The sequence below is a fragment of the Notolepis coatsorum genome (assembly GCF_963971535.1).
Source record: "Notolepis coatsorum genome assembly, chromosome: 5".
In the NCBI taxonomy this organism is placed as follows: Eukaryota; Metazoa; Chordata; class Actinopteri; order Aulopiformes; family Paralepididae; genus Notolepis; species Notolepis coatsorum.
In genome coordinates this window covers 7,238,398-7,264,161 of record NC_140169.1, presented here as the reverse complement: position 1 = coordinate 7,264,161, position 25,764 = coordinate 7,238,398, and the positions used below count along the sequence as shown (strand labels likewise).

The 25,764-nt window shown below is 43.3% G+C and overlaps 1 protein-coding gene across 3 annotated transcripts in view; it reads left to right on the top strand.

The window, feature by feature from the left end:
• Positions 1–6,388: 6,388 nt before the first annotated feature.
• lonrf2 (LON peptidase N-terminal domain and ring finger 2) overlaps positions 6,389–25,764 on the top strand; it is an 85,745-nt gene continuing 66,369 nt past the window's right edge. For 2 of the 3 annotated variants that reach the window (XM_084313917.1, XM_084313919.1), the window contains exons 1-2: positions 6,389–7,134; positions 17,626–18,262. In XM_084313917.1, the coding sequence (XP_084170043.1) occupies positions 7,027–7,134; positions 17,626–18,262 (745 nt within the window). In that variant the 5' untranslated portion in view covers positions 6,389–7,026. Of the gene's footprint in view, positions 7,135–14,078; positions 14,152–17,625; positions 18,263–25,764 lie in introns of those variants that run through there. The other variant, XM_084313918.1, reaches the window with a different exon arrangement.

Sequence of the window (25,764 nt, the reverse complement as noted above, 5' to 3'; positions counted from 1 at the left end):
ATGCCCCATATTCCATTGCAGTTTGCACGGCCTCCTCCGCGGACCTATATATTTTATGCATAGCGTGGGTGGTGATGATGATGATGATAGAAACCGCTGTGGCGCATACAGTTGAATGCTGGTATTACACTCATTGAGGGACACGAAGAAGTCAAGTCCGATGGGATTTGGGAATCTCAAATACAAATCGGGATTGGAATAAAAAATGCATTTATATTAACACTTTGACTGCCAGGGGGCGTCTTTAGACGTCTTTGCTGGCCATGCTAAAGTTGCCGGGGGACGCTGTACGTCGTCTTTATATCAATATTTCAAAAATCTGCGATCGGATTCATAATGTCCCTCCGCTGGCCTGAGATTCACCAGCAGGACCCACTGAGCTCTCTGGCGGTTCAGGAGCGCCATCTGGTGGCCGATCGGCGCAAGCGCTTAACAGGAAGCGCACTAGAGGTTTTGCTAGACGTCCGTATTGCTTCCGGCCACTCGGTACATGTCCCGTGACTCTAGCTCGTCACTCTACATAGCGATCGATTGCCAATAACTCGATAAACAACATGATTTGGACGTATATACCATTATACAAGCTGGAGATGGACCGGGTAATAATATATCCCATAATGATAAAATTTCTACTCGACGATGATCGCCCAACGGCGCGCGGAGACTGGGGTGAGTTTCAGCGTGTAACGTTACCGTCTTCGATAATAACTGATATTATCAACATTTGACCCACATTAGATGATTGGTATAACGCTGCCCACGGAATTATAAACGCCCCCTCGCCCATCCGGTCAACATCAGATGACGTGTAGTAACTTCTAGAAGTACGTCTAGTTGGAATTTTTTATATCGCGCTGATTGCCATCAAACTGTATTTCATCATCAATATAATGCATTTGGGGCTATATATCACGTTCTGGAGAAAGCTGCAGAAAGAGATGAAAACATACTTATACATTAGACCATACTTTACTATGAATATGTGAATGAAAAAGTTTAACGTTGCTACACAATGAACAATACATATAGGACTTTGAATGGGCCCTAATAATGGCAATGTAGCAACAGAATTTAAAAAGTTATAGCCCTGCAAAGAAGGGGACTTTCTCCATAGACAAATAGCGCTGGCAATCTATGGTATATCATTAATTTAACCTTAGGCAACCAAAGTGTTAAACAATACAGAATATACAGCACTTCTTGGGGCTGTAGGGTAAGCACTTATTCCCTCCCCCCTGGACATTTATGGAGATGTATGGGCCTTTTAAGTCAGTGATAAAAGTGTCTTTCAAGGATAAGTGAGCTCCTGGACTGATTATTATAGTTCAATATTCAATATTTGATCACCAAAACCCCCCAAAAAAGCATAAAAAGGGGGCCCCCCACCCGAAAAGGGCCCTTAAAAATCGTGCTTGCGCGCTATGCGCGCGCGCTCGGTTAATACACACAAGTGTAGTGCCCTTTTCAGCCTTTGAGCACCTGCCCCTCTAAAGTCCTGTGCACGTCCCTGCACTGTGAGTAACGTCCCAAACACAAATCCGCGTGATTGAATCTTCGGTGCAAATAAACACTGTGAGCGAAGTCCCAATAATTATCCAAGTGACAATATCTTCGGTGTGAATACACACAGAGAGCGAAGTCCCAATACAATTCCAAGTGATAATGTCTTCGGTGTGAATTCACACAGTGGGCGATGTTAAGGCCAAATATTATCCCAATGAACAATCCAAAAAAGCAGACACTGGGTGAGTGACAGTCTGATAAAAAGCAGGATATCTTCAGTGTCTTTAAACACACGAAAAACGAATAGGAGCAAAGACAGTCATAAAAACTCACCCAGGCGCTGTGCGTAAAGAGAGTAGGATCAAAGGGGTGAGCGCGTCGCCACGGGGAACTGGTTGTCCAAGCGGAATACTTCTTGAATATCCTGGAAGCGAAGCACAGGGAAAAACAGCAGGCAAGGAAGGAACGGCGAATGCTAATGAAATATCAAAACGATCCAACAAAACTTGAATGGGGAAACAGGGTATATATAATCAGAGGAATGCTTAATTGACAAGCTGTGACAGCTGCGGGATGAGATTGACAAGCGTGAGGTTGGGGGAGCACCAATCAAACGGCGTCTACGGGAAGAAGCGTGTGAATAGGAGAATGCAATTGATTAACAGAAAACTTAAAGGAACAGAGCGAGTGGGTGAGCAGCGGACCAATCATCACAGTACTTCAAGAAGCCCGTGGTGGGGAAAGAACCAAACCTTACAAAATGGCATTCATGTTTGTACATCGCCATCTGTTGCTTTGGCATTGTACTGCATGTATATTACATCAACAGTGTTAAACCACTGTGAGCGACCTGGAGTGGATTGGAGCGGAGGAGAACTCTCGCTCAGGACGTCACGCCGACCCATTTTAAAACCCACTCCTCGCTCACGTCAAAACCGCCCGCTCCGCGCCCCGCGCCGCTCACGCTCCGATCCGCTCACATGGCCTGATAAGTAGTAGGAAATATGTTTGTATAGGAAATTACTAGTTTTAGTTTAGTTTTTGTAAATATTGCCTTGAAATAGAGAAGCTGAAAAAGGTAGCAGGATGTAGCCTTCAATATATAAAGAAATTATATTGTCAAAAGATATGGTTGAAAAACAAACAATGTTTTAAATGTAATTGTAGTTACAATTTATTTAATTGAATTAACTTAAACTAGAAAAGTAAATACAAACTAAATTAACAATGTAACTTAGTTTACAGAAGGACAGTTTCCTTCTGAAGCACAACTTAATGCCTCATCCTTCCAGTCGGGACCATTTGTCACATAGTGAGAGGTTCCACAGATCAAGCAAACCCCCACAGGGCTTGTATTTTGGTTTGGCTCTTCTCGTTCTTTGTTATGCTATCGGTATCCTATTATTATGCAAAGTCTAGGTGATAGATAAGTGCCGGGTACTTGGCGCACGTCGCGACGAGTCCAGTGAAAATTGTGAATGCATTTTTGTGTCCGTGTTCTGCTCAGAAAAAACTGCTAGGACGGCGTGGTACCGAGTGGGACCACCACTGCATCACTGACCACTGCTGATATTTTATCAAACATAGAACACTTATGAGTGGTCTCACATGTGAAACTCAAAAGAAGTGAGTCACAGAGAGCCTGTCATCCATTCTCTTCGGTTCAAATAACAAACTCAGCAAGACCGACGGCTTCTCAGTTACAGTGGGTGACAACATTGTCACAAGGAAAGATGAAATTACCTACCTGGGTTCCATCCTAGAGGCTAATCTTTCCTGTGACAAAATGGCATCCAATGTAATAAAAAAAAAGTCAACCAACGAACTCGATTCTTGTACGGGATCTCCTCTCTGGTAAACAAGAATACCCTGAAGACTCTGGCAGGAGCACTCATTCAAGGGTACTACGACTAAAGCACCTCAAAGGCACTAAAAACCAAATTACAAACATCTCAAACAAACTAGTCAGACTACTACTTGACCTGACTCCTAGAACACACTGCACCCCTGCCCACTTTGACAACCTAGGATGGCTTAGAGTAGACGACAGAGTACAGCAACTTGCAATGGGCCTGGTCTACAAGATACACTACACGACCAAGGTACCCATGTACATGTCAAAATACTTCCCAAAGGTCAGTGAATACCACAATCACAACACCAGAAGGAGCTCCACAAATCATGTTAAACCCAGATTCAGCTCAAACAAGGGACTAAACACGTTTCGCAATTATGCCACATCAATGTGGAACGCCCTACCCAAAGCTGTAAAGGAATGTGAATCACTACCCACTTTCAAAAACACTCTCAAAGAACACCTACGGGAGACTGCATTTCGAAACTGGCCCCTACAAATGTCCTAACCCAGTTGTACAGTAAATGACCAAGTATGGCTTTGTCAGTATTCCAATGTACAGTGTACAGTGCCCCCCCCCCCCCCCTACCCAACCCCCCCCCCCCCCCCCACCCCACCCAACCCCACCCCACCTACCCAACCTCCTCCAATGTACAGTTTCTACATCAAATGTATATACACTCTTTTTCTGGACACTTTTTGTATCACAAACAGCACTGTATTTGCAAATCTGGTATGTCATAAATGTATAGATGTAGCAGTACTGTCTATCTGTATGTCGTGTGTGTCATATATGTTATGATGAATTGAAAATGGGGGACCCTGATGTAAACAAGACGAAAGTCTTTCTCTGGTCTGCATTCCCTTAACAATTGTATGTATTGAGCTGTACTGTACTGTACCCATTCTGCAATCTGTTAATAAACTTTTCAATCAATCAATCAATCAATCAATCAATCATGTGGAATTTTGTGGCAGCCTACATGGATATCCGATTCAAACCAGATAGTTTATTTTAGTTGAATCAATCGTTTTTTTGTTTTCTTTTATAAATACACTATACATTAACATATAACAACGATTATATCAAATTAACAATACTTGTTTCTGATGATGTGGTGATTGATATTGAATAACGTTTTGGTTGTCAAATGTGTCGTCTTCTGTCACACATATGATGTTTATTTAGGTGTAGGTCTGTATGTAGGTGCCAGGTTGAAGCTGATTGAATCAGATATTACCATTAATCACATGCTGACTATTACTGGAGTGGAAATATTTTTGTAATAACCATTAAACGTTACATAAAAATATGAGTTTTTCTCTAAAGTGTGAAAAGATAAATAAAGTCCATGTCCAAATGGTATGCCCTATATTAGGTCAGTCAGATCTGGGCAATAATATGCTTCCAGTGAAACTCAAAAGTCTAGGGGTAATTCACTGGGGCTGCTTATATAATAAAGCATTACATAAAACAATGCATTCATTCCCTCTCGGAACAGTTATATAACCAGAATAATAATGTCTCCTAATTAAGTCAAAGCAGCAAACTAGATATGAATTATTAAATTGAACCACCGCTACTATATCAAACTTTATGTGAAATCACACCACAAAAAAACTGCTAAAAATAAGACAAGTATCCTGTTGTTACACGAAACCCTGCCAGATAGGTTATACAGTATTCATATAACTAGGTTATAGAATAACCTTTCGTTATACAATGTTGCCTCGTTATATAAGTGAGACATATAATGCACCAATCAAAACACCGTGTTGGGCATCACGTGACCCCATGTTCCGTCATCGTCTCTAAAATCGAAGTAACCCACTGGTAGTGTTTTCTGTTGTTGCCTTCATTCCTATATGTTTTGTATTTGTATTCATCACCGCGTGTGCCATTGTTTGAATTCATACGATTTGCCAGATCTCATAAGACCCTGTGATATGATATCGACCCAAGGAGAGAGAAGGTTTTGTTGAGTTTTGAAGCAGAAGAAGAAGAAGGAGAAGAAGAAAGCTACCATCGCTAAAGTTACATTCGATTACAAGTCGTAGGTCGGAAATTCCGACTACCTACTATTATGTATTGTACACTAATAGAACGAGCCATCAACTCTTAATTAATTCATAACTTTTGAACAATAGATGCTATTTTTAATCCGTCAGCTCTTCTATATCGCCAACAAGATTGTCTACATTCCATTCATTACACATACATCTGAAATAAGCAAGGAAAGTGCTTGAAATAAATTGTTTATCTTCCAAGTTTAATTTCAACAAGTTCAAGTGCAACTACATATGAACCATAATAATAAAAAATTATGATGATAATCATACACTTATTTTATATCATTGGAAAGCCCTAGTTGTTAGCTTCAAAATGGTACCAAATATGAGGTACTTTGAAATACCCAGTACCTAATAATCTATCACAAACCGATGCAAGTTCATGTTCATGGATTTCCTAAATGGACCAGAGGATCCCAGAGCGTTAATCACAAACTCGGGTAGTATATTAGTCGTATGTCGTTGTAAATGGTCTTTGTGTTAGTTGTAGTTCATGCAGGCGAATTGTACGAAAGAAATGGCAAAACTGTTTAGCGGAGCATCCCGTATTTTCGGGCTTTGTAGCTCGAGCCCACGTCACCCGGTTGGAGAGTGAGCGTTTCCCCAATATTTTTTTTTTTATATTTAAACTTTTTTTATTGCATTTTTCCATTATTCATACAATCTTTGTACATGTTTTCCACATCATATCATTGTGATTCGAAACTAAAAGGATAGGAAAACCAACATGAAAAAAAAATATATCATATATGAAATAATAATAAATAACAATAAAAACTAAAAATACAAAACCCAAAAGAAAAGACAAAAAAACACAAAGAAAGTTACAGTGTTTCCCCACTTCTAACTCCCCACCTCCGCGACCGCTAGCGAACGTCGCATTATCGGCTCTTACATAAAAACAAAAACAAATGACGTGACGCTGCTGCTGCTCTCGAACCTGTGGGGCTTCATTCACTCTCCACCGAGACGAAGAAGGAGGCTGTGCTGTCGTAGCAGCTACTCTAATAACCCAGAGCCTTAACCGAACTAAAAACAAAAACATTTATTTGAGCAACATCGTCTTTAGAAACAACAACAGACGAGCAGCTCAACACGGAAACATCAACTAAACATGTGTGTCTTGTCGTGCGTCCGTCCGGCACTTCAACCCAGCGACCTCAAAACAACGACAACGGTCGCGTTTAATTAAACAAAAAACAAATCCTTAATAAGACAATATTACACGACTAGACAACAGAACACAACATAACGCGCTGTTGTTCGTGTCGTGACTCGCCGGTCACGTTATAGACAACAACCTTTACTTCCTGACTCCGGATCTGAGCTTTATTTACTCCAATCGCAGGTAGAAACCGTGTCTGTCCTGCTGATTAGAACATTAATTAATATAGATTATAGTAATGAGGCCTGATCTACTCTTACAGAGCAGGCCAGGCGGGACACGGTTCCACGGGAGAGGAGCACAGCGTCCATCCAGCTAACAGTAGAACATGGTCTCCAGACAGCAGCACAGTGAGTACAGGTCAATCAGAGTGGTGGACTCCATCATCACAACTTGTAGCGTTTATTAATCCCCCCCCCTCATAAAAGACAAGATGGATGATACGGGAATCCATCCTCACGTCCTCCAGGGTGACTCAGTGTTCATCCTCCACCCGCTCTCCAACGCCGCAGCGCCGGGGATCTGTCCCGAGATGCTCGAGGTACAGTTTCTTCGTCAAATGTATACTCTTCTTTTGTATCACAAACTACTGTATTTGTAGATCTGGTATGTCATAAATCTATAGATGTAGCAGTACTGTCTACTATCTGTATGTCATGTTGTTCACATCTATGACACACTGGCTGCGGTTACATGGTGACTTTTAATTCCGAATTATAACTTCGGAATCAAATCATTCGGATGTAAAAAAAAATCATGCGAGTTTACATGTCAAATCTTAATTCTTAAAGACTGTGGGCTAGATCCACAAAGAATGGATTGCACGGTGCTAATTGCACCCTTACTTACAATTAATTCTGAATTGAAAATGGGGGACCCTGATGTAAACAAGACGGGACGTCTTTCTCTGGTCTGCATCCCCTTAACCCTTTATCTGCCAGAGATTATTCTGATCTTAATCCACTCTCTGCCACCACTGTAAGTCTATGGAGATGTTCCCCTTCTTTGCAGGGCTATAACTTTTTAAATTGTATTGCTCAATTGACATTACTATGGCCCATTCTACATCAAGTATCTATCGTTTAGGATGTAGCAACGTTCTACTTTTTCATTCACACATTCATACAAAAATATGGTCTAAAGTATAAATATGTTTTTATCGTTTTCTGCAGCATTCCATAGAACGTGAGTTATAGACATAAAATACATATATTAGATCATCAAATGTAGTTTGATACCGATTGACGTCAGATTAAAAATTTCAATTGTACAAGGTCCTAAACGTCATGCCTCATCTGCTGGTGACCGGAGGGGGGGGGGGGGGGGGGCGTGAATATTAAAGGCAACCAACTTGTGTTCAGCTTTTCGTTCAGCGTTTCTCTGATTGGCCACACGGCCAATCAATCAATCCACTAGCACACGCCCTTGCGGCAAGAGAGACGCGGCAGGAGAGCTGGTAGAACCAGCGGTGTTCTGTTGTGTGACTGTACTACAGCGGTGTTCTGTTGTGTGACTGTACTAAACTCTTCCACCACATGACCGACATTTGACATATAGTACACCTCCTATCTATGTTGGGATTATGTTTGGTCATGACAAAACAATAAAAATCACTACTGTTAGTAATGCTGCCACCACCCACTTCAATGACAGAGCTCTCATATTTGCGAATGCATAAACTATATCTTAAATTATGGCGATGTGTCTAATATGGCTGTCGCGTAGTCATTGATAAGCGACAGCCATATTAGACACATAGCCATAATTTAAGATATAGTTTATGCATTCGCAAAATATGAGAGCGCGCCGCTGTCATTGAAGGGCTTCCTACAACAGAGCACCGCCGCTGCTGCTGCTGAAGCTGTATCAAGCCGGCGGCGGCGCACGAAAGCCGGGGATAAACCACCGCGTCGCCCCGCTGGCGCTTCAGGCTCAGCAGCCTCCACGGGCGAAATTAACATATAACGTTACAGTTTCACACTGATGTACAGTGAGTGTCTAATATGGCTGTCGCGAAGTCATTGATAAGCGACAGCCATATTAGACACATAGCCATAATTTAAGATATAGTTTATGCATTCGCAAAATATGAGAGCGCGCCGCTGTCATTGAAGGGCTTCCTACAACAGAGCACCGCCGCTGCTGCTGCTGAAGCTGTATCAAGCCGGCGGCGGCGCACGAAAGCCGGGGATAAACCACCGCGTCGCCCCGCTGGCGCTTCAGGCTCAGCAGCCTCCACGGGCGAAATAACATAACGTTACAGTTCCACACTGATGTACAGTGAGTGTCTAATATGGCTGTCGCAAAGTCATGCCTCTCCCTCTGACAATATCATAATGATGTGTTTTCTATATTATATCCACAATCATTCATCTAAAAAATGGTATGGGCTTTGATTAAACATGTAACCTACACCTACTGTAACTTACTGTACCTCTGCTTCCTACAGCACAGCAGGTAATGGCGTTAATCAATGGAACGCGAAACATAATAACGTTACGCTTTCTAGTTCAGCGCAGTTCTTAACTGTATGGGCTTTGTTTATACACGAGTGAATCTGGTAGTTGGTTGTTAAAAACGCGAAACATAATAACGTTACGCTTTCTAGTTCAGCGCATTTCATAACTGTATGGGCTTTGTTTATACACAAGTGAATCTGGTAGTTGGTTGTTAAAAACACGAAACATAATAACGTTACGCTTTCTAGTTCAGCGCATTTCATAACTGTATGGGCTTTGTTTATACACAAGTGAAACAGCAGCCCAACACAAGTGCGTTGGAACAGCAGCCCATGGTACACAAGTTGGTTGCCCGCGCTGCCGCTCGCTTGCGCTCCTTGGATTTCATTTGGGACGTGGGACGACTGCGCTTGCCTGCGCGTGGGGGCGTGGGGGGAGCGGCCAAATCAGAGAAAAGCCGAACACAAGTTGGTTGCCTTTAATATTCACGCGGGGGGGGGGGGGGGGGGTTATAAGTCCGTGGCCGACGTTAAATCATTCATGTAGTATGGGTGATATGTTGATCGGAGCAGTTTGTATGTATAATAGTAATCAAACACGCAGCTTCCTCGTAGGGCTGGGCGATAAAACGATAACGATAATAGTTGGGTCAAGAACCAACATTCTGTGACAATTCTCTGGCTAAGATGTTTTGATGATTGATTTGACTTCTATGGACCTTTTTATAAAATATTTAGCCCCTGTGTCCCTCCCTTTATAAATACTTACTTACTTACTCTCAAAAATCCCGGAATTTTGTCAGATGGCCAAATCGAAAATACCTGCTGACGCCATCTTGAAAAATTAACTTTTGATCCAGAGCACCTAGAATCATGTATGAATACACTTTTTTGTGTAAGTTAACCATGACGATTCCAATTCTGACATTAGTTTGACTCTATGACATCAATTTAACCCAGAAATCCAAGATGGCCACCATCCAGTAGAGCAAAAATGTAGAAAGAGACAGCAGAGCGAAAATGTAACTTTTTAATGGGAAAGTAAGATTTGGTGTTTGGGCAGGGCTTCAGACTAACAACTTTCCCAATAGCTAGCTAGCTAGCTAGCTAGCAACAACAACTAGTTAGCTAATATAGTCATTGTAGCCCTGTGTTTGGGGTTTGTTAACCCTTGTGTTGTGTTCGAAAGCTGTTTCTTTCAGGAGTTATTTTGATGATGTTCTGAGCTTGTGCTCAGCCTTCTGTTTCAAAAGGTATCTTGGACCACGCCATCTCGCCATTCCTTGACATGAAGAACTCCTGTTGACCTCGCTCATCCAGGCCTTCTTCTTCAAAAGACTGCGAGTGTGTGTGTGTGTGTGTGTGCGCGTGCGTACGTGCGTGCATGCGTGCACTATCCCTTCATACAATGGGTTTCACGCTGGCTTGAATATGGAGCAGAGGAAGAGCAAGGCTTATTTTCATACATCTTACAATAAACCGCCCAACAAGTCAGTTGTGAATGACATCATCATCGCAACTAAGCACATGCCCTTCGCCTTCTTAGTGGGAGGTCATCCTGTGTACGTCCTCATCACTCTGCTCAAGGCCGAGAACCCAAACAAGTACCATGACATTGTACCCTTTCTTGGTCCCTTCCATACAGTGTGTGATGATGAGCGCTATCTACAAGCGCTACAAGGGGAATGAGCTAGGAGATGTACTTGTGGCAGGAGGAGTTATTGCAGAGGGCTCCGTCGACCGTGCACTGAAAGGCAAGCATTACAAGAGGGGGCTGTGTTGCTTGAGGCTCATCTATGAGGCACTCATGAGTCAGCTGGTAAAGGGGAGGCTCATGCCCAACCTGGCTGATGAGACAAGGGAGAACCTTGAGATTCTGAGAGATATGAGTCTCTCCCAAGAACCCAGTGCAGCTGCACATGCGGCACTGGAGGATGATACTGACCTCGAGAGCCTCATCACCAATTTATTCACCCAGGTGGAGGCCAGTGACATGGCGGACTACTGGAGGGACTTCCTGTCTATGACGGATGCACTCATGCAGAATGTGCATGCAGTACATATCTGCAACTTGGATGAGTATGTCAGCTCTCTGCGTGCCATGCTGCCATGGATGGTAGTGTATGACAACAATAGGTATGGAAGGTGGCTGCCTGACTTCTGGGCAATGCTGACAGCTCTCCCTGCTGATCAGGTCGCCTTCCTTCGTACTGACTTCACTCAGTCCATCACAGGCAACCCCTACTCCAACATGGCCTGGGACATGTGGATCGAGTGTACAATGAACAAGGGCAGCAAAATGAAGTCTGGCTGGCTCTCCATCCTCCAGAATGAGAAGCAGCTGCTGGTGCACTCCAGAAATGTGAACAAATTGGCCAAGATCCGGGTGGCTCACAATGCCCTGGCCACACACAAAAAAGCCAAGAGGAAGCACATAGAATGTGGTCCGAAAAGGATGAGAGAAGATGAGCAGCGTGTGCAGGACCTGGTCGCATGCATGCATGAGTTTGATTCCTTCCCATTTGATCCAGCCTCACCCACCCTCCGCACCCTACAGTCAGCCATGCCTGCCTCTGATGAACTCATTGCGGACTTCAACTCAGCCTATGCTGTGGGAGAGGAGAAGTTGACCAGCTTCTTGCAAGACCGAGTGTTCAGTAAGAAAACCTCCCTCCATGCGCCTGTCCCTCTGAGCAAACGCTTGACATTTGCCAAGCAGCCCTGCATGGAGAAGCCCGGGGAGGAACTCAAAGCAAGAGCTGCTGAGATGGAGCGGAGTGCTCTCAAGGCAGTGATTGACCTGGTTGAGGTCAGTCAACTTGTGAATCTCTCAGAGTTGCTGGAACATCGCGTTGTCGAGGAATGTGTGGCCTTATTCAACTCCAATGGCACATATAGGAAGACACGGAAGAGCAAGCTCATTCAGAAGCTCTCTCTCCAATCTGTAGATCTGCAAGAACCCTACACCGCTCTTGTCGACATGGGCATGATCTGGAGGATGGCAACCCCATCAGCAGAAGATCGGCAGACACAAGATGGCACCCCATACAAGTGGTTGGACTATGTCCACAAGGTATCATCCATCATCCTTGCCCGCCATGGAGATGCTGACCGTATTTTCTGTGTAAATGACCCGTACGACGCAGCATACTCAACTAAAGATGACGAGCGAGATCTGCGGGTACAAGGTAAGGTACATGTCCCCAACACCTACATGAAGCTGGGCGACCCCTTCCCCTCTGCCAGAGAGTTCAAAACACTGCTGTGTAGCGTCAGCAACAAGGAGCGGCTACAAAAAGTAATATGCAGCTATCTGACTGACCTTGTTGCACAGGGTGTAGATACAGAGATCGTCTACTCTGTTGGCTCCCACTGCACCAACTTGTCAACCCAGCAACCAATGCAGAACTACAGCTTTGACCAGTCGGAGGCTGACACCATCCTCTTCTCTGCTTACACAGTTCTACGTGAGTCAGGCTACAGTGGCCCTGTGGTCATTGATGCAGCCGACACCGATGCCTATGTCATGGCAGCGGTCATCTCTCAACAGCTGCCCGGTATGCTCTGCATCAAGAGAAAGCAGAACACAGTCTTCTGCCGTGGCCTGGTTACTGAGGAGATGGCAGATTGTATTGTGCAGCTACACTGCATTACAGGCTGTGATGCCAATTCAGGCTTCTATGACAAGGGTAAGTCGTCGGTGTATGACAAGGTGGCAAAGAGCCCTATGGCACGACGGCTGCTCTCGCGGTGTGGAGATAGCCTTGACCTTGAGGAGGTGCTAGAGGAGCTGTTTGAGTTCACACGACATGTTATTTATGGCGACAAGAAGAGTAGCACCATGGCTGAGGCCCGTGCCACAAAGTGGAAGAGAATGAAGAACAAATCATTCATCCATCTCCCTCCAGATGCAGATAGCCTACGCCAACACTGCCTCCGTGCCAACTACTTGGCATATCTAGTGCGCCACCCCTCCCTGAAGCGACACCCTTCGCCACTCGGACATGGCTGGGAGCTGGTGGGTGGTCGCTGTCTCCCTGTCCGCCACACACGACCTGCTCTCCCAACACATCTACCTGCACCAAGGCCAGCTGAAGAAAGTGAGGAAGAGGAGTGAGGAGGATGATGATGAGAAGGGAGATGATGATGTATGGAGGAGGAGGGGTGATTCATTGGAATCTGATGATTCAGAATCTAGTGAGGCAGAATGCTCTGATTCAGACTGATCATGACATGTTTAAAGTGGTTTCATTGTTGGGGCGCTCCAGTAGCACACCACATAGCGTGCTGAGTCGCGAAGCGGTCGTCCCGGGTTCGTTTCCCAGTCCCGGCGACCATTTGCTGCATGTCTTCCCTACCTCTCCTCCCGTTCTCCCTCTATCGGTCCTGCGTGGCCAGAAAAAGCTGAAAATGCTATAAAGTTAAAAAATTAAGTAAAAAAAAAAAAAAAAGGTGTTAATCTGTTCAAGTTACAGCTATTTAAGAGAGCGTATTTTGAAGTATAATTAGTTATCTTATCATACTGTACATTCATCAATTATTTTGCTGAGATCCTTATGAAGGTAGTTTGTTTAAAGTACAGCAGTACCATGGTAAAATTGGTTTTGACATTAAAAGTTACATTTTCGCTCTACTATATGGTGGCCATCTTGGATTTCTGGGTCAAATTGATGTCATAGAGTAAAAACTGATGTCAGAATTGGAATCGTCATGGTTGACTTACACAAAAAAGTGTATTCATACATGATTCTAGGTGCTCTGGATCAAAAGTAAATTTTTCAAGATGGCGTCAGCAGGTATTTTGGATTTGGCCATCTGACAAAAAATGCCGGGATTTTTCGGAGGGACACGGGGGCTAAATATTTTATAAAAGGTCCATAGAAGTCAAATCAATCATCAAAACATCTTAGCCAGAGAATGGTCACAGAATGTTGGTTCTTGACCCAACTATAACTATCGCGATAAATTATTTCCTCGAAATAAACATGAAACGTGGTCGCAAAGTTTCGATATATCGATTTTCCAAGCTTGGATATGAGCACACGCACTAACAACCAATCAGTGAAGGAGATGGCCGACAGCGGAGGGAGACGTAGAGAGGTAGGACTCAAGTAGTAAACAAGGCTGGCTAGGATAATTAGCTTGCACGGCGCTATTTTATAGTTTACGTGCCGAGTGGGTGTGTGGCGTGAATTCTGAGGCCACGTTATAGTAGTGTGGGGCAGGGTTTCCGTTAGAAAAAATTGTTGCCGGCCTCAGTGTCCGGTAGATTTCAATCTACCGGTCAAATGAGAGAAATTCCGGTCAGAGTTTATTGAGCTTAAAAACAATTGATAGGCAAAAGAATGACAACAAAACAAAATAATGACATCATCAAAGCATGTAGATTTATAATATTTTAACTTAAAACTAGGCTACTTTTGCGTATACAGTCATTATATTCCAAATAAAATAAGTCCAGAGACGCCGTGCTGCTGCCGACTTTAAATCAAATAGGTGTCTGTGGGCAGTCGCCCGACATTAATAAACAGCAGTCTGTTATAATTAAACATTTGTATTAATTATATCAAGCGAAGAACTGAGAAATTTGGCAGAGAGAGACGGCAACATTATCGTGGGTTTGCGTGATGACTCTCCACCTCCCAACGACTTATTTGCGAGAGTGTCGCTGCAGAGCAGCAGATTCAGCTGTTTTCTGGCTCATCTGGGGACCGCTCAGCAGCGCCCCCCGCCCAACAGCTGAATTGCCAATGGCTGAATTGGAGTACTGCACTGTGCCGCTGCAGCTCCGGCTCTGCAGCTGCACATGCACTCGCAAACCCAGCACTAGGCTCTAGCTGACAACGTCGTTGTCATTATTAGAAGCAACGATGAAACAAATGTAATGATTGTTTCGTTCATCGCATAGGCCAGTGGAGCCCAACCAGTCGATCGCGATCGACGGGTAGATCGCGGGCTGATTTCAAGTAGATCTTGATTAATAAAATTCGATTATTAAAAAAAAAAAAAAAAAAAAAAAAAAAAAATTATTTTTTTTGCTAAATCAACTCTTCCTCTCCTTGTTAACTACAACAAGCAATGCTGTTTGTTATTTAAGATGAGGTCAGACTCGGCACTGACAGATTTGTGTTCATTATGCTGCTTTTATAAAGCCTCAAGTGACTGCTTACAATATACAATTTTGGCTGGTAGCTCTCGGGCTAGGTGGTAAATAAAAAAGTAGATCTTGGTTCAAAAAAGGTTGGACACCCCTGGCATAGGCTATTTAATTTTAGCCTATTTTAATACAATTCAAATAATCAAATTGTGCTTAGAGGGAATTATTTTCACCGGACATTATGACCGGAGAGATTAAATATGTCGGACTTCAACAGATTTTGCCGGTCAAATACCGGTAATTATTACCGGCTAACGGAAACGCTGGTGTGGGGTATACGGTGGACGTCGTTGCAATGTATTGGGGCGGAACAGAGTATTTAGGGTGATATTTAGTACATTGTCATGGGATACACCGCTTGGAAACAAGGCTGGCTAGGATAATTAGCTTGCACGGCGCTATTTTATAGTTTACGTGCCGAGTGGGTGTGTAGCGTGAATTCTGAGGCCACGGTTATAGTAGTGTGGGGTATACGGTGGACGTCGTTGCAATGTATTGGGGCGGAACAGAGTATTTAGGGTGATATTTAGTACATTGTCATGGGATACACTGCTTGGAAACCAGGCTGGCTAGGATAATTAGCTTGCACTGCGCTATTTCATAGTTTACGTGCCGAGTGGGTGTGTAGCGTGAATTCTGAGGCCACGGTTATAGTAGTGTGGGGTATACGGTGGACGTCGTTGCAATGTATTGGGGCGGAACAGAGTATTTTAGGGTCATATTTAGTACATTGTCATGGGATACAGCGCTTGCTCTGGCTAACTGCTAACGTGCGCGGACTGATGACGACATCAACTCGAGACATTCGCAGCAGCAAAACAAGTCTATTAATAGCCCGTCCATCGGCGCCGGGCATAAGAAGTTAATTAAACTTGACAGACATTATATCGACGATAATTATCGATATAGAGTTATATGAAAATAATTTTATAATTTTATCGCGATAACGTTTTTGGCCATATCGCTCAGCCCTACTTCCTCGTAGCGTTGGGCGATCAGCGTGGAGCAGAAAGTTCGCTATTATGGGATGTCGATCTAGTTGGTCCATTTCCAGGTTGTATAATACTATATACGTCCAAATCATGTTGTTTATCGAGTTATTGGCAACAGATCGCTATCCAGTGTATCAAGCTGGAGTCCCGCGAGCGATAGCGAGTGGCCGGACGAAATATGGGTGAGCACCACTTCCGGCCGCTCACTTCCGGTTTTGGCACCTCGCCGATCGGCCACCAGATGGCGGTCTTGCACCGTTGGAGAGTTGAGAGGAGCTCTACAACACCCGTCAAGTCTCCGTGGGTGAAATATGATTGCCATGACAGATTTTTGAAATATTGATCTAGGGGTGGACGGTATAAATGGTATACAGTATAAACTGTATTAATTTGCTCTACGGTATGGATTTTGACTATACCGTGTAACCGGTAGAGCAGCTCTAAAATAGCAATGACGTCATGTAACCACAGCGCAACTATTTCAATCGCATTTGCCCCTAAAAATAGATAGAATTAGTCATAGATAATAGATATGTGCAAACTGGAAAAAGTTATTTAGGAGGCTTTGCGCAGTGGGCGTGTCAACACGCAATTGTCATTTCATAATAAACGCATATCACCGCGGCGCACAGCAAGTTTCAATTTCAGTTCCTGGCATTTTTAACCAGTGGAGAAAGGTAAGAGATGTCCCTATCGTTTTTCTTATATGAATTATTCTACGTTAATAAAACATACCTGGTGATCAACTACAGTTTGCTGTAAACATTATGATATGCGTGTAGTGTTATGATAACGACGGCTGCAGCGGGAGGACGGCTGCAGCAGTGGATTTGCGAATAGCATGCAGCTGCAGAGCCAGCGGCGCTTTCAGGTCTGGTCACAGGCCCGCTCAACAGCGCCCCCCCACCCAACGGCTGAAAGCTGTGACCAGACCTGAAAGCGCCGCTGGCTCTGCGGCTCTGCAGCTACATATGCTTCTAGCAAAATCCAGCATCCAGCCCCGCTGTTTGCAATGGGAGCAGCACGGACTCAGGACTTATTTTATTTAGAATATAATGACTTTATACGCAAAAGTAGCCTAGTTTTAAGTTAAAATATTATAAATCTACATGCCTTGAGGATGTCATTCTTTATATAGCCTGCCTATCAGACAAAAAAAATTATTCTAACGGAAACACTGATACCGTGATATATACCGTTACCGTCTATGCTTCAAATTATACCGTGATATAAATTTTAGACCATACCGTCCACCCCTATATTGATCTCAAAGACGCTGTACGACGTCATTGGCAGATTACGCATGGCGAGGAATGACGTCTAAACACGTCATTGGCGATTAAGCGGTTTAACAACCGTGTGTATTGAGCCGTACTGTATTGTACCCATTCTGCAATCTGTTAATAAAATGTTCAATCAATCAAGGTGGCAGAGGAGGCCAACCGGGCCGGGGACTTCGACCTGGCCGTGGAGATCTACAGCTCGCAGCTCGCCGACCTCCAGCAGCCGGACCGGGGCTTGTGTCTGCGCAGGGCCGACTCCCTGGTGCGGGCCGGGCGGCTCGGCGACGCGCTGGAGTCCTACTGCACGGCGGCCAGCCTGAGCAAGCTGCGGTCCGGCGAGCTGAGGCTCCTGGTGGAGAGCATCGCGCGGAGCCTCCGCGAGAAGGGCTTGCACGGGAGGAACGGAACGCCGCACGGTAACGGAGAAGAAGACGAGACCGATTTAGAGACGTGGTGCGAGGACAATGAGCCCCTGGACATGTTCTCGTGTAGCCTCTGCAGGTGTCTGCTCCACGAACCCGCGACGCTGGTGTGCGGCCACACGTTCTGCAAGCGGTGTCTGGAGGAGAAGGATGTGAAAGACTGCAAACATTGCAAACATAAACTGAGCGAAAAGGATGGACAAATGCCGAGGTTAAATGTCGTTCTCAGCGGCTTGTTGGACAAGTGGTTTGAGACCGAGAGCAAAGCCAGGAGACACTGGGTCGAGGGAGAGGTGTTGTGGAAGAAACAGAATCACAGCGAGGCCATGGACCAGTACAACAAAGCAGTAGAACTGGGTAAGACAACACACCACCCACCAAAACCCATATTAAATAGATTAGATATCACATCCCAACTATGTCCATCTATACACATTTTTGTCCAGATGAAGTAATTAGACCAGGTGACCTACTTTCTGTGTCACTTCCCAGTGTCATCGACAGGGGGCACCCTTTTCACCTATCCGATCACTACTGAGGTCAGGCGTTACACGACGCTCAGCCTCATTATCTGATTCTAAGCAAACTACATAGACCCTGTTTTCAAAGGCTGGCCTCAGAGTCTAGTAGGATGCTGTAACCTATTTTAATTAACCAACTAGTATTTTTTGGTGTCTTTATTATCTAGATTTCCATGTATTCCTCATTTCCCCTATAATCCCAGTGCATTTTGTGTTTACATCAAATCATCCCTGAAATACTCGTACCCTATTTTCAGATGATGGCCTATAGCAGTTTAAGTTTGGACCCCCATTCGGTACTATTTTGTCTCCTGTCATAAGAAGACTTTTGTTTTTTTGATGTGCTTTAGTCTAGAATTCTGTAGCTGATATAGCAGTGGAGAGTGTGAAAGCACAATAGTCACTTTTATATATCCTCATTTGGTTATTGTCCTATTTTTTCTGGGGACTCCCATCAGTGGTTATCCTGTTGGATAACCACTGACATAATAGTACCTTACTTGTGCATAGTGTTAGTCACACATACTAGGGGTGTAACGGTACGCGGATACATACTGTACCGCCTCAATGTGGTCCTCCGGTACAGTATGCGCTGTGCACCGAACGATTGCAACGGTATGGTACCTTTTTTTGCGGAACTTAAATCCCCCCGGCCCTAATATAACGTGCACAACTAACCGGATGTTGTTTGTTCATCCCGCGCAGCTACACTGAACGAGAGCTGTAATTCAGCATAGCATATTAGCCTTAGTATGGCGGGTCAATACTAACTGACCAGCCAGAGCTAGAAGATGCTCCTACAACATTCAAGTCTCCCGTTTGGGATCATTTCGGATTCCCAGTTAACCACAGTAATGGACAAAGACAGGTGGATCGCACTAAAGCTACGTGCCGGCTAGCCCCTTTCGTGACTGTGATGCACACTTGTGATGCAAGCCTTGCATCACCGTCACGAAAGGGGCTACGTTGCCGGCATTGTTCAACTTTATTGCAAACTTTATCACTCATTTGAAACGGCATCACCCTAATGTGAATATCACTGGTACACCGAAGAAGCAAACCCAGCTCCCCGTGGCATTCAAGCAGCATCTCGCTATTAATTCAGACCGGGCCAAAGCAATAACAAAACGCCATATGTTTTTTTATAGCAGCAGATCTGCGACCATACTCCGTTGTCGAGAACACAGGGTTTAAGCACATGTTAAAAGTAATGGAGCCCAGCTACTAGGGGTGGACGGTATAAACGGTATACGGTATAAACGGTATGAATTTGCTCTACGGTATGGATTTTGACTATACCGTGTAACAGGTAGTGCAGCTCTAAAATGTAACCACAGCGCGACTATTTCAATCGCATTTGCCCCTAAAAATAGATCGAATTAGTCATAGATAATAGATATGTGCAAACTGGAAAAAGTTATTTAGGAGGCTTCGCGCAGTGGGCGCACTGGGCGTGTCCACACGCAATTGTCATTTCATAATAAACACATATCACCGCGGCGCACAGCAAGTTTCAATTTCAGTTCCTGGCATTTTTAACCAGTGGAGAAAGGTAAGAGATCTTACCTATCGTTTTTCTTATATGAATTATTCTACGTTAATAAAACATACCTGGTGATCAACTACAGTTTGCTGTAAACATTATGATATGTGTGTAGTGTTATGATAACGACGGGAGGACGGCTGCAGCAGTGGATTTGCGAAATAGCATGCAGCTGCAGAGCCGCAGAGCCAGTGGCTCTTTCAGGTCTGGTCACAGGCCCGCTCAACAGCGCCCCCCCACCAAACGGCTGAACGACCTGAAAGAGCCACTGGCTCTGCGGCTCTGCAGCTACATTATGCTTCTAGCAAAATCCAGCCCCGCTGTTTGCAATGGGAGCAGCACGGAGTCTCGACTCGGGACTTATTTTATTTGGAATATAATGACTTTATACGCAAAAGTAGCCTAGTTTTAAGTTAAAATATTATAAATCTACATGCCTTGAGGATGTCATTCTTTATATAGCCTGCCTATCAGGCAAAAAAAATTATTCTAACGGAAACACTGATACCGTGATATATACCGTTACCGTCTATGCTTCAAATTATACCGTGATATACATTTTAGACCATACCGTCCACCCCTACCCGCTACCTAGTTCCCTCTCGTCCGTATTTCAGCCAGCAAGTCATACCAGCTCTGTATAAACTAGCCCCTTTCGTGACTGTAGCAAGCCCTGCCCCTGTATTCAAGCAGGGCTTGCTCATGAAAGGGGCTCTGTATAAACAAGCACACGCTACAGTTGTCCAAGGCATCTGCTATATAATAATCTTCAGATTTACATTAAGTGGTATTAGTAGGTTACAGCAGTAAGCATTAGTTTGCTCAGTAAATTATGGTCAATTCGTTTTATATCGTTTAATACAGTTAAATAAATAAATAGATAAATGAAAAGCAATTTATTTTACTGTACCGAAAATAATACCGAACCGTGACTTCAAAACCGAGGTACGTACCGAACTGTGGATTTTGTGTACCGTTACACCCCTAACGCATACAGTTCACAAATCACAGGAATGTTTTTGATCTCCTCCTCTCCTTACTTGTTGTATAAGTACAGTTTATGATAACTTACACTACCAGACCTATGATAACATACACTACCAGACATATGATGACTTACACTACCAGACCTATGATTACTTACACTACCAGACCTATGATGACTTACACTACCAGACATATGATGACTTACACTACCAGACATATGATGACTTACACTACCAGACCTATGATGACTTACACTACCAGACATATGATGACTTACACTACCAGACCTATGGTGACTTACACTACCAGACATATGATGACTTAAGGCCTCTGCATGCTACAGAAACTTCAGAGCAACTGCAACACAACATCGGCACGATTTCAGCGCGGTTGTTTTAGAGGGTCTTGTAGACTGTGTTGCTTGGACGTTGCGTACATGTCCCTCAAATCTAACCTAAACAACCGTTGCGTTGATATTGCGTAGCAGTGATTGGTTGGTTAGCGAATGGGGGCGGGGCTGTCATAGAATAATATTAGTCCCGCAGAGAATAATCCTCCATTGTTGTTTCCAGCGTTGACGCTAAATAATTAGCGTCACATAGCTCGCCTTTTTCTGAAAACCCAAGCACATATTGTTCCATAGCATACGCCTTCAGTTGATCATGACAAATCCTCTCTTACCTTGACGATTAAAAAGCCTCCATAATTTAGTAAATAAAGCTGTAGCCAGCCAGCTAGCATTGGGTCTATTCAAAATGCTATCCACATTAGCTACATAGCTAACCAAGTAAATACAATGGTATCCGTCCTGAGGTAACGTTAAATACAACGTTTGCTAGTCGAAATGACTGGACACACACAGGGACAAGTTAAACATCAATCAATTAATTTATTCCAATAGGTAGTTTGAGCTGCATGTGAGCCGAGGTCCTCTCCATTGGAAACTAAGGATGTTACGGTAATGTTAGCTCGAAAAGCACAGAAAGTTAAGCTGCTAGCAACAGACACTATAACACTTCCGGTCGGGGGTTTTCAAAATAAAAGAGCGACGTCTAAAATCACCGGAAATACGTTTATTTTGTACATTGTCTAACGTTAACACGAACCTAAACTAACTTTAGTTAAACTAACTTTGCGCGTCGATGTTGCAGAAGCATAAAGGCAGAGTGTCTAAAACACCGTTGCTTTGTCGATGTTGTGTTGCAGTTGCTTTGAAGTTTCTGTAGCATGCAGAGGCCTTTACACTACCAGACCTATGATGACTTACACTACCAGACCTATGATGACTTACACTACCAGACCTATGATGACTTCCACTACCAGACATATGATGACTTACACTACCAGACCTATGATGACTTACACTACCAGACATAATGATGACTTACACTACCAGACCTATGATGACTTACACTACCAGACATAATGATGACTTACACTACCAGACATATGATGACTTGCACTACCAGACCTATGATGACTTACACTACCAGACATAATGATGACTTACACTACCAGACCTATGATGACTTGCACTACCAGACCTATGATGACTTACACTACCAGACATATGATGACTTACACTACCAGACATATGATGACTTGCACTACCAGACCTATGATGACTTACACTACCAGACATATGATGACTTACACTACCAGACATATGATGACTTACACTACCAGACCTATGATGACTTACACTACCAGACCTATGATGACTTACACTACCATATGATGACTTACACTACCAGACCTATGATGACTTACACTACCAGACCTATGATGACTTACACTACCAGACCTATGATGACTTACACTACCAGACATATGATGACTTGCACTACCAGACATATAATAACTTGCACTACCAGACATATTATGACTTGCACTACCAGCCATAAATACAGTTTATGATAACGTGCACTACCATACATATGATAACTTACACTACAGTGGCTTAGGAGTTAGACTAGTGGTAATCTGGTAATCAGAAGGTTCCCGGTTCGATTCCAGCTCCTCCCGGCAGTGTGTCAAAGTGTCCTTGAGCAAGACACTTAACCCCTAACTGCTCCCGATGAGCAGGTTGGCACCTCGCATGGTCGCCTCCGCCGTCTGGGTGAATGTGAGGCATAAGTTGTAAAGCGCTTTGGACAAAAGCGCTATATAAATGCAGTCCATTTACCAGGCATATGATAACTTGCACTACCAGACAAAAGTTGAGTATACTTTCAGGAAGCTATTTTCATAATTGACACTGTTTTAAAACTTTTAGTCCTTTTTAAGTGACATTTCAATGACACTTTCCTGTCTCAATTGTGAAAAAGCCACTGACATTGCATTTGTATTTTCACTTTTAGTGATGGGAGGGTGGTGGTGATTCATTATGTTCTTTGAAACCTCAGAGACTGAACTTGAATTACACCCAGAAGTTATACACTGTACACCTAACATTCCATTTAAAGGGACACTTCACCAAAAACAATGCTGATTTATTTTCCACATAATCTCACACGCATACAAAAACTCTTCGACAGTTATTGGGAGTAAATGAGTTTGAATATTGCCACCACCAGTGATGTATTCAGGGGCATTGATTTCATGGAGCTGTAATTAACATAACACATAAGAGTGTTATGTTAATTACAGCTCCATGAAATTATGTAGATCATTGTTTTATAGGGACTGCTATCTTATATTTCTATCACGCTTTAACTAACACAACACAATGATTCTATTCCCCCGATGACATCACTGGTGGCCATATTCATACTGATTTACTCTCAATAACTGTCCAAATAAATGAATGTGTGCATCTCTTTTTTTTCTTCGCCGTTGGAGACGGAACATATTCAAAACCACAGATGATGAATCAGTGACATTATGTAAATAATTATATTATGTCGAACAGCTGAGCCATTTGAAACGCCTTACAAGTCATTAAAACTCATTCACAGCCACGCCCTTATGACCATATTGGGGCTAGCGTGCCAACACTGAAGTCAATGGGAGGACGGGGAAATTTGCTAACGCTTAAACTATATCTTAAATTATGGCTATGGGTCCAATACACCCGTCGCTTATCAATGACTTGCTTGCGGTCAACATGTACGAAACGGATTGTTTTTTCATCAGTACATTTCCGTTTTATACCGTTTTGAATACGAGTATAGTTTTGGAGATGTCTAGTAATTCCAGAGAAATTCCGCGATAATAGCTCTTTAGTGGAATACACAAAACACGTTGTAATTTTTTGGCTGATTTATGAATAGTTTTCAAATAAACGCTAGATTATCGATAGTATATGTGTACTTATGCACGCTACAGCTACTGTTTTATATATACTGTTTTTTAGTAATAACTATAAAGTAATGGTATTTATTCAACAGGTGATTGTATAGATTAGTATTAGTATCATTAATTGACAACTATCTCAATGAGTTCACCCACGGAATGGTTGTTGGGACCAGCGTTTCCGTTAGCCGGTAATTACCGGTTTTTGACCGGCAAAATCTGTTGAAGTCCGACTTATTTAATATCTCCGGTCTTAATGTCCGGTGAAAATAATTCCCTGAGTCTAAGCACAATTTGATTATTTGAATTGTATTAAAATAGGCTAAAATTAAATAGCCTATGCGATGAACGAAACGATCATTACATTTGTTTCCTCGTTGCTTCTAATAATGACAACGACGTTGTCACCGAGAGCTTAGTGCTGGGTGTGCGGACTTTTGTGTGAAGCTGCAGAGCCAGAGAGGCAACGGCACAATGCAGTATTCCAGCAGTACTCCAATTCGGCCATTTTCAGCCAATGTTGGGTGGGGGGCGCTGTTGTGCGGTTCCCAGAAAAGAGCCAATAACAGCTAAATCAGCTTCTCTGCAGCGCCATACTCTTTGCAAATAAGTCGTTGCGAAGTGGAGAGAGTCGTCACGCAAACCACGATAATGTTGCCGTCTCTCTGCTTTCTCAGTTCTTCGCTTGATATAATTAATACAAATGTCCAATATAACGGAATTCGTTAGCTCATAAAAATGTGATTATAACAGACTGCTGTTTAGTGTCGGACCGACTGCCCACATACGCGGTCTATTTTAGTTCAAGTCAGCAGCAGCACGGAGTATCGAGGGACTTATTTTATTTGGAATATATTAATTAATGACTGTATACGCAAAAGTAGCCTAGTTTTAAGTAATAATATTATAAATCTACATGCCTTGAGGATGACATTCTTTATATAGCCTGCCTATCAATTGTTTTAAAACTCAATAAACTATGACCGGAATTAATCTCATTTGTCCGGTAGATTGAAATCTTGCAGGTCACGGAGACCGGCAACAATTTTTTCTAACGGAAACCCTGGTTGGGACATTGATTCCGCACGGACGTTATACGTTGTTGCACTCCAGAAGGCTCCGGTAACTTCAGTTTGTAGCAGAGACGCTGTTGTGATTTTTAATGCACAATAAATATTCAACATTCTCTTTTGAGACTTTGAGACTCCGCCTCAGACTCTTATCATTTGGCACTAAAAGCTAAACATTGTCACCAATATGGTTGTCCGCAACATGTCATTAATTGTGTGCGAGAGGTCAATCAGTTAGCCACATTAGCGTGAGCTAGGTTAGCGTAAGCTAACGTTAGATGGAAATACAAACAATGTAATGTTACTGATGAAAAAGTTATTTACCTTGGAATACTCCTGTGCCAACTTGCTGTACTTTGCTTGCAGGTCTGCAGCCATTATTGCTGGATTATGAATAGCCCCAACTTTAGCCAAGGTAACGTTAAAGCTAAACTAGCTTTCGGT